We start from the raw sequence: 12,212 nt of genomic DNA on the forward strand, positions 1-12,212 counted from the left end.
CCGGATGGATTTAGTATGGGATTCTTGTCGGCTAGTTGGAATTTAATTCAGAATGATCTCATTCATGTGGTGTGCATTCCTCAACCTTAATCAAATTAGGGGGATCAACCACACCTTCCTATGCCTTATCCCCAAAAAGGAGGGAGCGGCATCCATAAATGACTTCAGGCCCATCTCTCTCTGCAACCTCCTTTACAAATTCATTGCTAAGATCCTTGCTAACAGGATTCAGAAGGTCATTAATTCTCTTGTCAGCCCCAACCAATCTGCCTTCATTGTGGGTAGGTGTATTGCTGATCATATAATCCTCTGTCATGAGATCGTTAAGGGTTTTGACCGTAAGAATCACTCCCCAGCTGCCCTCAAGATCGACATCTACAAAGCTTTTGACACGATAAGTTGGGATTTCATCTCGAATGTGCTGCTCCAAATGACCTTCCCACCCTCCTTTGTTTATTGGATCCGCACATGCATTTCCTCTCTCCGCTTCTACATCCTAGTGAATGGTAGCTCGGCTGGCTAATTTCCCTCGGGCTGGCCCTCTTAAGTTAATATAACTAATGTCTGTTTGGCTGCCCTCTTAAAGTTATTTCTATATATATATAATCTATATTAATACTTAACTAACTAATATCTAATTAAATTTATAAATTATTTCCCCCACTTAATTACTAACTTTAAAATATACATTTCATACCTTATTTAGAATTATTTACATAGGGGCAAAATGGGGATTTGCACAGTAGGGGTGTGGGCCCCATAGTGTAGAAACCTGAAAAATACATTCTACTAGGAAAAACCGGCTGGTCAGTTTTGGACCTACCGGTTTAGGTGCGATCATACCAACGCTAATGCACCGATCCCATCAGAACTCCGCAGTTAAGCACGCTTGGGTGAGAGTAGTACTGGGATGGGTGACCCCCTGGGAAGTCCTCGTGTTGCACCCCCCCCTTTTTTTTCTATTCTCCTATACTTAATCTTATAATTAGATTTACCTCTTTGTCCACAACTCCTGATAAGTTCCCCCAGTGATATTAGCAGGCTGAACAGGAGCAGGTAGTGTCACTTCTGCCTTCTTGGCACTCCACAGCTGCCAACAATGTCAGCATTGGCTTCCTTTGCTCTTTCTTCTTGCTTGTCCACAAGTAGGGGTATAAATATCAGATTAGGGTGTTACAGTCATATCTTTCGACTAAATTTAAGATACATATCGGAGGGAATCGTATCAGTATTGGAGATACTTTAAACCATGAATACAACCCTTAAACCAAACCACCTTATGCCAAAGAACCTTTGAGGAGGGGGAATGAACGAAGTTCCAGGCAGAGGAGGAGCTGAAGATGCCAAATGCCAAGCGGACCATGTAATTTTGTCTCCAATAGGAAAGGGACAGAGAGGGAGGGGGAGCCAACATGCCATTAGAATTGATGGAGGCAACGACTTTCTCGGATGTCCGGAGGAGTAGATAGATCTGGCTCCAATAACTAAGAAAAGGACTCTGTAAGGGTGCCAATTATCCAACTAGAGAGGTGGAGAAACCATCCGAAATAGAGGATTGAATGGCCTTAAGGGCAAGGGGATTAAACCCAAGAGATCCAGATGTTATTATGTTTGGAAGTGAGCTTCCAAATGAGCTTGAGGGTACCAGCAAAATTGATGTCCTTGATTCTGCGAATGCTAAGCCCCCGTCAAGTTTGGGAAGACAGATAAACAACCAATTGAGAGGGTGAAGGAATATGAAGGAGTCCACCTCTAAAGAACATATAAGCAATTCAATAGCTTTTATGGTGGCTGAGCGAAGCTTGAAGACACCAAACCAATAAATGGAGCAAGATTGGAGGACCGATCAGTGAGTTCAAGGCGCCCCATGTAAGAGAGGAGTTTGCCTTTCCAAAGATGAAGTTTCTTACTATTGTAATAATGGGTTTTATGGTTTTTAGGAAAAATTTCAGTTACCAAACAGACCTTTAGGAGTTTAATGGTCTTTGTAATTCTCTAGAACCTTCTCTCCATTGTTATAAATAAAGAGGGCTGGTCTCATATTTGACATAAGTCATTACCTCATCCAAGGTGGTATTAGAGCCATAGGATCCGAAACCCTAAGGGCTCTCCCTCTTCTACATCTCTTTTTCTCTTTCTCGTTTCTCTCTCTCCAAATGCCTCCTTCATATACGCCTCCCTCCATCTCTTTTTATCTACTTTTCTCTTATGTTGGGAGCTTCTTAAACCACCAGGAGGGTTTCTAGCCTCCATCCTTCCTTCCCCTAGGCTCTCAGACTCTCTTTTATAATGATCTGAGAGACCCAGAACCTTCTTTTTTTTTTTATCACTTTTTCATGGTTTTTTGAAATCATTTTTTCCATTGCTGTTTTTCCCTACTCGATGTCTTGATGTTTGTAGCAATTGGTGCTCCTTATCCTTGTAATGGTATTTACCAACCACTTTTCCGTTTGAGGTCTCTGTTCTAGAGCTATTCCCAAGATCGTTTCTTAAGGTTTTTCCCTTTATCGATTTTTGGGTTTTCTAACTTTTGCTGATTTTTTTTATACTTTCTCTATCTCTGGCTAGTGTCTCTTCTATTTGCAAAGCCCCTTGAGTAGCAACCATGCCACCAGCTCATCTACTTCTACTGACAGTGACACCACAACTCTTCTTACCTCTCCTTATGCTATCAAGCTTTATGGCACAAACTACCTAATGTGGTCACGCTCCGTTTGCATCTCCATCAAGTTCCGTGGCTATTACGGGTACCTCACTGGAACCTTGAAGTGTCCGACCACCGGTCCTGAGATTGACAAGTGGGAGTGTGCCAACTCTCTGGTTATGGCCTTCCTTACCAACTCCATGTTGCCACAGCTTTCACTTAGTTATCTCCTCATTTACTCCTCTACGAAGATCTGGAAGTCTGTCCAACACATCTATTCCCAGGCAAGGAATGATGATCAAGTCTTTGAGCTTTGCCAGAAGGTTCATGATCTGAGGCAGAGTGGGCTCACTCTATTACAGTACTATTATGAGTTGCGGACACTATGGACTGGGTTGGATTTCTATGAGTATACTCCTACCCCAGTAGATGCCACCAATTTTCATAAGCAAAAGTACAAAATCAGGGTCTATGCCTTTCTTATAGGTCTGAATGTGGAGTTTGATCAGCTACAGTCCCAGGTTTTGAGTCATGACCCCTTTCCTACCTATGATCAAGGTTGTGTTGTATCCAACTTGAGGATAGTCGACATACCACTACACTTCCACATCCAGCCGCCACTCCTACTGAGAGATCTACACTCGTCTCTGGCTCTCAGTCCCTTAGTGCAGCCCCACAGTCTGGTGGCTCCTCTACCAGTACTCCAGTGAATTGCGATTACTGTGGGAATGAGCGTCCCACCAAGTAGCACAGCTGGAAGCTTCATGGCTGTCCTACTGATACATCTGGCAAAGGGCAGGGGAAGGGTCGTGTCGGTACTATTGGGCAGGCCAACTATACTAAGAGCCCCGACTCTGATTCTACTCCCAACACCTCAGAAGCCTCGCTATCTTCTGATAGCTACTGCCCTCCGGTGCCTCTTGACACATTCGGACTCTTCTGCACCAGACATTATGAGCTCTGCTCATTCCACGACTTCTGGATCAGGTATCTCCTTCTGTGGCCATACTATGTATGTCCCTTCTACCCCTTGGATTATATATCTCTCAACACTCAACAATCAAGTGACTCAACACTCAACACTCAACTGACATATAAAAAAAATTTACATCATTCTACTCTGTTTACAGCTATATTCTATAAATATATATATATATATATAAATTTGATTTTTGGGGAAAATGGGACTTACCTTTTGGTCCAAGCTGCCTTCCTTAGGTAGATTTTGCAACATCCTAGCTTAGATTGCAGTTTTTTTGGCACAAGGGGGAAATCTTGAGTGTTTCCCCAAGTTTCCCACTTCACAGAGAAAAAATAAAGGGTGAGGGTCGAATTTTTGAGAATAGAAGACATGGTTTCCCTCAAAAGCATTTAATATAAGGGCATGTTCGACCCAACCAACTAGTTCAGTTGAAATATGGGAATTTTCGTCAAAACCTGTCGAAACCTATGACTTTTTAAAGTCACAGGCTATATGGTATCGGAGTCCTAGGATACCATCGAAATATGGGAAATTTTGACGGTATTTTTGGAAACCTTGAACCATGCACTCGACCTGCACAGGTTGATCAACAGAGGTCTGGATCTCTAGTTGTAATCTCACCAAAGTTTTCTAACTAATGGCCTCAACCAAGAACCTTCAAATCTCAACAATCAGCCACCCATTCTGGCCCCAATTTTGAGGGCTTGTTGAAGACCATAAGGAGGCCATTCGATCCAAATTTGGTGGCCATTGCAGTCCTCCAGCTGCTGTTCTTGATGAATGACTTTAGTTTCCTAATTGGGAGCCTCTTCTCAGATCTCCCAACCTGGGATCAGGTAACAAAACCCTTTGGAGAGTTTGAACAACACCACAAATGGAGCTAATGACCAGAAGTTGAACTCCATCAGAGCTCCCTACAGCAAGCTACAGACTCCCTTGGAATATCTAGGTATATGTCTTGAAGGAGTTCAATGAGACCTGTAAGACTGAATTCAAATTCCCGTCCTACACTGTGATATTCTTTGAGAAATATATTACGGCTGCCTTCACTACTCCCTTGATTCTAGACCTACACTCCATCCATCAATTACCTTGTTAATGCTGCCTGATCATCAACTGTTTATGATTTGCTGGTAATTCCATCTTTTTATCCCCCTTCCAACTGTCAAAACTAAAAACATTTGCTTTCGACTGACCTCTGTCAATGTGCTATACCTTGAAGTCCGCAAAAAAACAATTTATAGTAGTTTTACAACAGAATTGTTACTATATCTGACCTGCCTTTCTAACGTAGCTTCTACTTTAGTGTGAGTTAAACAAAAGCATTAATCCTAAGAAATATCTGATGTATTCCAAATACTTCCTTTAGTACTTTTCTCCTTAAGACACATGTAAATAAAATGTTTTCCTACTTTGTGTACTTGTTTCAACCATCATACATATATTGATATTTAGGGGTGCTTTATCGTATAGGCATTTTCCCAGTTGCTGCGAGCTCCTCGTGATGATGCAGAAGCAATACTCAAGGAACGTTTTCCTGTGCCTCGCTTGGTAATTTGTGATCAGCATGGCTCTCAGGTCATTTCTCCAATCACTTTCATTACATAAGCCTACATGATCTAACGTATAGATCTTTCTCCATGTTTATGGTGGAAGCAACAGATATAACCCATGACATAATGAAATAACAGAAAAGGCCAGTCCTTAGTGATTGGTATGATGTTTAATTGGCTTGAGGTGATCCTCCTCATCTCTGCTGAACAACCAATCTCTTGCTAAGTCTAACATAATGGTTCATAGATGCCTCCTAAGACATTATAAACCTACAATTTTAATCTTTAAGGTGTTCTGTGATACTTTTCTTAGCATTTCAACTCAAGCACCTTAAATATTTGAACTGGATATTTGAAATTATCTTAGTGCTGCACGAGCAACCCTTCATGAGTAAAGAACCCTATCTGCTTTGCAAGTGGTGGAAGCATTGAAAGAGGTGCTCTGCTGCTTGTATGGAAGTTGTTGAATAGGTAAAAGTTTCAGGAAAAATTTATCACTTTGTAATGACGCAACTTTTGAAGATTAATCCTGAACCAGGAAATTACCCTAAACAAGGTCACAGGTTATAGAAATACAAAACAGAAACAGAAACAGAAAAGTATCTGCAGTAGGTTAAACTTTTCAGATTAGGCTCCAATTTCAGGCAAAGGTTCTGTCCTGTTTACAGATCAGACCTGAAAGTTGACATTCACAGGTATTGTCGGAACTCCTTCAGAAGTGTTTATCCATTTCACTCAGGGTTATAGTACTCTTGCTTGACTTCGTTTCATCTAGAGCTCGAGACTCGTCGACGTTAGTCGGCTACCTATCTTTAGCTGCCAGTCAGATCAGGGTTTTGGGGTTCCTTCCGTCTCTTCTTGAACAGCTAAATGAAAACCTCAATCTCCCCCTGACCTATGATCTGCAATACTCTACTCTGATCTTTTGGGCTCTTTCTTTGGCTTTCGAGTAGTAGGATGTTTTGACATCAAGAGGAATCCGGATTTGAGCTACTGGAAACTAGTGTGAATCAAGTCAACTAGGGCCGGCCACACCAACCCTATGGATTACTTCCTTAGGGGGCGGCTTTCGAGATAGAAAACTTCTAGGTGGCTCTCGCAAACCAAAAAACCAGTTTATGTCAAAATGTGACAGCCGAATAGTGAAATCTGAAACAAACCTACTACAAATAGGAAATCTTGAAAGCTTAGTTGTCAAAGTGCCAAAAAGGAATCCAGGCGGGCCTAGTTGGGATTTGGGCGATTATTCCACTGGTGCCTTAACACTTATTTATGTCAATTATCATTTAAAATCATTCACTTAAGATATTGTTCATAAATAAAAAATACCCCGTATTTGAATCCAATAAAAATAGTTTAAAAATCAAAATCCAAAAGGATAAAAAGTCAACCCTCCAGTCTAAGATAAAAAAACTGGATTTTTGGTTGTAAGGGCGATTTTCAACTTTAAAATGCTGGAGTTTTCCTCAATTCTGAAATTTTCGTAAATCTTATCATGGTGAAACATGGCTAAAAAACAAAAGTCTGGTAAATAATCTTTTGTTTTGATGTCCATAAAATTATTTTCATTCAAGCGATTTTAACAGCATTCGCGAACTTTAAGACAAGTTTGACCAAAACATAACTTAAGTAATCTTAGACTTTTTGGAAAGCTGGTTTTGTGTTCTACTTAATACAAAATATATCTCATGTAAAAACAAAATCATTTGACCAATCAAACTTTAGTACAACAAAACATTTCTCTAAATGTTGATTTTCTTATGACTTAATGTGGCTTGATATATATATATATTTTTTTAATAGAACCTAACCCCGTCTCCCCCTCTTCTTCGGCTACCACTACCAGAATCTCTCTTCCCTGTCCCGCCTTAGCCTCTGCTCCTAGTATTCTCGCCTCCTCTCCACTACTCCTTCCTCCTGCTCTCCACCTCCTCCTAAGTCGTGGAAATTTATTGCTTCCCCTAACTCCATCCCCCAACGCGTTGGCCTTCCCCTATCCTTCATTCCTCCCACCCTATTCAATGAATCCCTGGTTGGTTTCTGTCCGGCGGGCCGCTTGAACACTGAAATTGACAAATGGAAGAATTTCCTTATAGGCCACTTCCTTGGCTGCCGTCCCCCTTACCCCATTGTCAAAGATTCCTTTTCTCAACAATGGAACACCGCCGAAATGCTCTGTGTTCCTCCTCGACAGTGGCATTTTTATTTTCAATTAATCTAGCCATGATGACAAGAATCATGCTCTTGAAGGTGGCCCATGGTTGGTAGGCAAAAAGCCTATCTTGCTCCTTCAGTGGGACCGACATGTCTCCTTTGCAAAGTGGATTTAAAAAGCATTCCGATATAGATCTCCCTCCTAGAGCTTCCTCTTCACTACTGGTGCACTCATAGCCTTGGCATCATTGGCTCTGTGATTGGAAAGCCCCTTTACTCTTATCATAGAACTCTCACCCAAGACAGATTGGCTTGTGCTCGAATCTACGTGGAGATCACCGTTGATGCTATCCCCCCGACTTCGGTTGTTGTTAATGATGGGAATGGCTTCTCTTTTGCTTAATTGATCCATTATGAGTGAATTCCGCCCTTATGCACCTTTTGCAAATCATTTGGACACAAGTCTGCTTTATGTGCCCCCAAGTCTGCCATAGCATACGAAACCGCTACACTTGTTTCATTAGCTGAAGCTATTGCTCGTGAATCTTCGTTACATACTGCCACCCTTATCTCTGAGATGCCGCTGAAACCCTCTTAAGGTAGAAAACTCTGCCAGAAGACTTGCCAGAACCGAAGCCGTATGGCCATCCCTGATCCCCTTGAAAATCCCAACTCCCCAAACACTCGACCCTTCTCCATTGGACCGCTGGACTCTTCTCTGCCATCTCCTTGCTTTAACCACTTTGAGCTTCTATCCAATCCTACCGAATCCTCTGACTCTGATGTCCTGTCCAACTGTTCCTCTTCTCTTACTCTCACTTATTGCACTTCTTCTCCTTCATGCTCTGTTTTACCTCCTGAGCCACCTCTCCCTGTCAACCCTCCTTTGTCTCTTATCTCTTCTAGACTTGAGACGGCTCTAACCATCACCCCCCTCTTATTAGCACTCTAGGTCACTCTGACCAAAATAACCCCACTAACTTCTCCCTCCTCTTCTCCCTCTTCCCACTTTGAGCCCTCTCCATCTTAGAACCGGTTCTCCTTTGGCCTTAGCCTCCTCTACTTTCTCCTATCCTTTTAACCTTCAACCTAACCTGACCTGGCCCATCCTATCCTATCTAACCCAAACCACTTACCTACTCCTTGTACCCAAACCAACCACCCGTCTCTTAACCCTAAGATCCGAACTCCCAACCCGCTCTCCCTTTTCAATGCTCTCACCCACCACTTCCCCCTTTCGGATCCTCTTCTTCTTTGGCCACGTACAACTCCTCCGCCCCGCCTTCTAGCTCCCCTTCTATCCTGTCAGCACTCTCTTGCCACGTCTGCGCACGCCTTATAAGGCGTCAACACTTCTTTGATGCCTATGATGCCCTCTGTTGCCTCCTTCGATTACAAGCCAGGGCCTCTCCCTGTGTGTCCCCACACCCCACCTTCACTTACCTGAAGGCCGGTGACTTGGACACGATCTCATATCCAATAATCCAACCAGGATCTCCGATGCATTACTTTAAGATCACAACTTATGAAATGAACAAAAATCCACAAGTATATTATAGACAGTAAAATAATACATTGGTGAAATCTGCTGATACTTAGCATATTTACACAAAAGGAATGTTTAACTATCCAACATATCTTATATATCAAAGTATTATATCATAACCTATGTATACATGAAGAGATAAAAAGATAAGGATGAATCTTATCATCCTCAAGGTGCCACGTAGGTACAACTCTCACAAACATAGCCCGATTCGTGTTCAACTAGTTCTTCAGCCCCAGCTTATCTCCATACAGAGATGGCACTTCTACTATAGCATTTGAAGGGATACCTGGATAACCATCTAAAAACACATATAAAATGGGGTAATCATCCACAAAGCCCAGCGAGAGGTGGACATGCAAGCAAGCATAAACAAGTATGAATGCAGCAACAATGCTCAAAATTATTTAAATGAATGCAATAACATGATCTGGATTATTACCACACAAGCCTAGTTAACATATCTAAGTCCAAGCAGGGTATTAGTGCTATTGCAACATAACTGGTATCCTTAGCCCCAAAATTCATCATTGGTCTCCCCCAGTGATACAAGTTAATTGCAAGTCAGAAGCATATCAGTCCCTACATGCGCACTTTAGTTTCTCAGTAAACCCCTATTCATAAACCATAACATCGGGATTACCATCAACCACGAAGGGTTAGTCTCGACAATGGGATTACCATCAGCCACGTTGGACGAGTGGGATTAGCCAATACCTTTCCCCTTCATGGCAAGGGGTTATAGCACCCGGGTTGTTATCCTAGCCCAATGCAATCTAGTATGCAAGTAAATCACATCACAATAGTAAGATGGTCATGGTTGAAATACAAGATTATTATTACACAAGTCTAACAATCTAAGTCCAGATGGGGTATTAGTGCTATTGCAATATAGGTGGTGCGTCATCAGTTAGCCAGCGATACATGCTAGTTGCGAGTCAAGAGCATACCAGCCCCTACATTTGTACTTCGGTACCCGGCAAGCCCCTATTAATAATTCCTAGTTGCCTCTGCAAGGGGATTACCATCGGCCACGCTGGGCATATAAGCCTCAGGCAACAATCACCTCGTACTGCAGACGTGGTATTCCGGAATTGGATCATCGAACCTACCACAGGTGGGATTAGCCAATACCTTTCCCCTATTGGCAAGTGGTTGTAGTACCCGGGTCTATTATCCTAACCATAGGCATACTACACAGGGTGCTCAATTATCAATATCCATAATCCATACTCTGAAACACGGTGCCGGAAACCATCCTCGGCCACCCCGTTCCCCACAACAACATTTACATACATCCATTCTCAATAAAATAACAATGTCGAACCTTTAACCCCCCCACCCACAACATATACTTCAACTTAAAGAATTTACTTGTAACATATATTTAAGCAACAATATAATCATACATAAATAAATTAAAAGGTGACCTCGCATCACCTTTTAATAAAGCACAACACCCACTCACCTCTTGTCTCTATGAGCCGTATGCTGTTAGTGACCTCGCATTGTGTAGCCTCACTGCTTGACGGTTCTATTCATTGGAAACAAAAGGGATTTTGGGTCAAAGCTATATATGCTTCTAATTCTCTTTTATGGTGTTGATTACACCCCACCACATGGTTTGCTCATGCTAGGTAGGTTGTACATGTTAGGGTTAGTATATAAGGGTTAGATTTCATACATGTAACACATGCACACACTAATCATCTTTGGAATGATGTAATTAGTCACATAGGTTATACAAGTTTTAAAGTTTTAGTCCTTCCAGATTAGGTTTTTGGGTTACTCAATTTGGGGAAAATTAGTTAGGGTTTGCATACATTGGGTCTCTAAACCCAATTATAGTCACCTCATTTCTCTATGCATACATTGGGTCTCTAAACCCAATATAGTCACCTCATTTCTCTAATCTACATCAATTCCCCAATCTATAGTTAAATTAGGATGGTAGATCATAGGGGTTTTGGTTAATTTTCCCAATTTGGGGTTTAGGTTACCCAATTTTGGGAAAATTCGGTTAGGGCTTCATGCATTAGTCTCCAATTCTATTTGTGGCCACCCCAATCCCCTGTTTTAGGTGCATTACATCATTTCCCCAAGTTATTGTTAGGTTTAGGTGGTAGATTATAGAGGATTTGGTCAAATTCCCAAATCTAAGGTTTAGGTTTCCTAATTTGGGGATTCAAGTTTGAGTTTCATGTTTGAGGTCTCTATACTCATATGTGAGTTCATAAACTAGCTAATTTAGGTCTTCTACACAAGATCCCCAACTTAAGTTGCAAATCAGGTAGGTGGGAGATGGGGATTTCGTTTAGGGTTCCCCAATTAGCCTAGGTAGATAAATAGGGTGAGAGAGAGAGAGAGAGAGAGAGCAAGTATACACGAGTGGTAGAGAGAGTGAAACTCACCTTTAATGGTGTAAGTGAGTGGAGATGACCTCCTCCCTTACTCCAACCTCCTTCTCCCTTCCTTCTCTCTTCCTTTCTCCCTTCTCTCTTTCTCTTGCCTTACAAATGGTGTTTGTGAAACAATTGAGCTAATAGCTCCTTATATAGAAACTTAATTTCACTAAGGCTTGTTAGGGAAATAATGGGTTTTGCTCATAACTCTAACTTAAGTTTACTAAGGCTTGTTTGGAAAATAAATGGGTTCTGCTTATAACTCTTTGTATGGTAACTAAAGTTTACTGAGGCTTATTTGGGAAATAAATAAGGTTGGCTAATAACTCTTTATATGGTAGCTTAAGTTTACTAAGGCTTGTTTGAGGAATAAATGAGTTTTGCAATGGTAACTTAAGTTCAGTAAGGCCTGTTTGGGAAATAAATAGGTTTTCTTCCATTATTGGGTTAATTCCCCCAATTGGCATTAGTGGGCCCACCTTGGCATGATCTAACCTATTAATCCACCCATTTGTAAGTTATACCATCTACTGAAGGTAATCTGAGGTACACGGATGCATATGCAGGGGCCCAACGGTCAAATAACCTATTTTGTTATAATACTCTTACCGATGTGGGTCAATTATGCCCATCTAGTTGAGACAACTCCACCTTGTTGCATCAGTGGTCTCTGGGGCCTGTACAAGTGCGTGGGCCATATTCCCGTGTATTACACTACTGGGGTTCAGGTGAATTTCCTCAAGTGTAGGAACCCTTCCATATAATGAGACGGGAATTTATAGCCCCTGCTACTGAGCTTATCAGCCGTCGGCAGCCTGCCTTACAGTCAGTGATTTGGACTTTTGTCCCTATCGGCAACAGCCTCTTCAATACCAGCCTATTGGGCCACTCTTGGTCGGTAGCCACTCCATCGGTGTCCTCTCGCCTCGGG

General features: G+C 41.9%; 1 protein-coding gene and 1 non-coding gene across 3 annotated transcripts in view; both read left to right on the forward strand.

The window, feature by feature from the left end:
• The window catches only part of LOC122067061 (protein transport protein SEC23-like), an 89,439-nt gene that overhangs the window by 67,816 nt on the left and 9,411 nt on the right, over positions 1-12,212 (forward strand). Inside the window, exon 11 of one of the 2 annotated variants that reach the window (XM_042630910.1) lies at positions 5,100-5,204. The exons of the other annotated variant lie outside the window; for it this stretch is intronic. Coding sequence (XP_042486844.1) covers positions 5,100-5,204 — 105 coding nt within the window. The remainder of the gene's footprint in view (positions 1-5,099; positions 5,205-12,212) is intronic. 2 annotated transcript variants of the gene reach the window in all.
• Positions 830-947, forward strand: LOC122067064. Its single transcript, XR_006136568.1, has one exon. It is a non-coding gene; the product is annotated as a 5S ribosomal RNA (ribosomal RNA).

The sequence above is a fragment of the Macadamia integrifolia genome, unplaced genomic scaffold (assembly GCF_013358625.1).
Source record: "Macadamia integrifolia cultivar HAES 741 unplaced genomic scaffold, SCU_Mint_v3 scaffold269, whole genome shotgun sequence".
In the NCBI taxonomy this organism is placed as follows: Eukaryota; Viridiplantae; Streptophyta; class Magnoliopsida; order Proteales; family Proteaceae; genus Macadamia; species Macadamia integrifolia.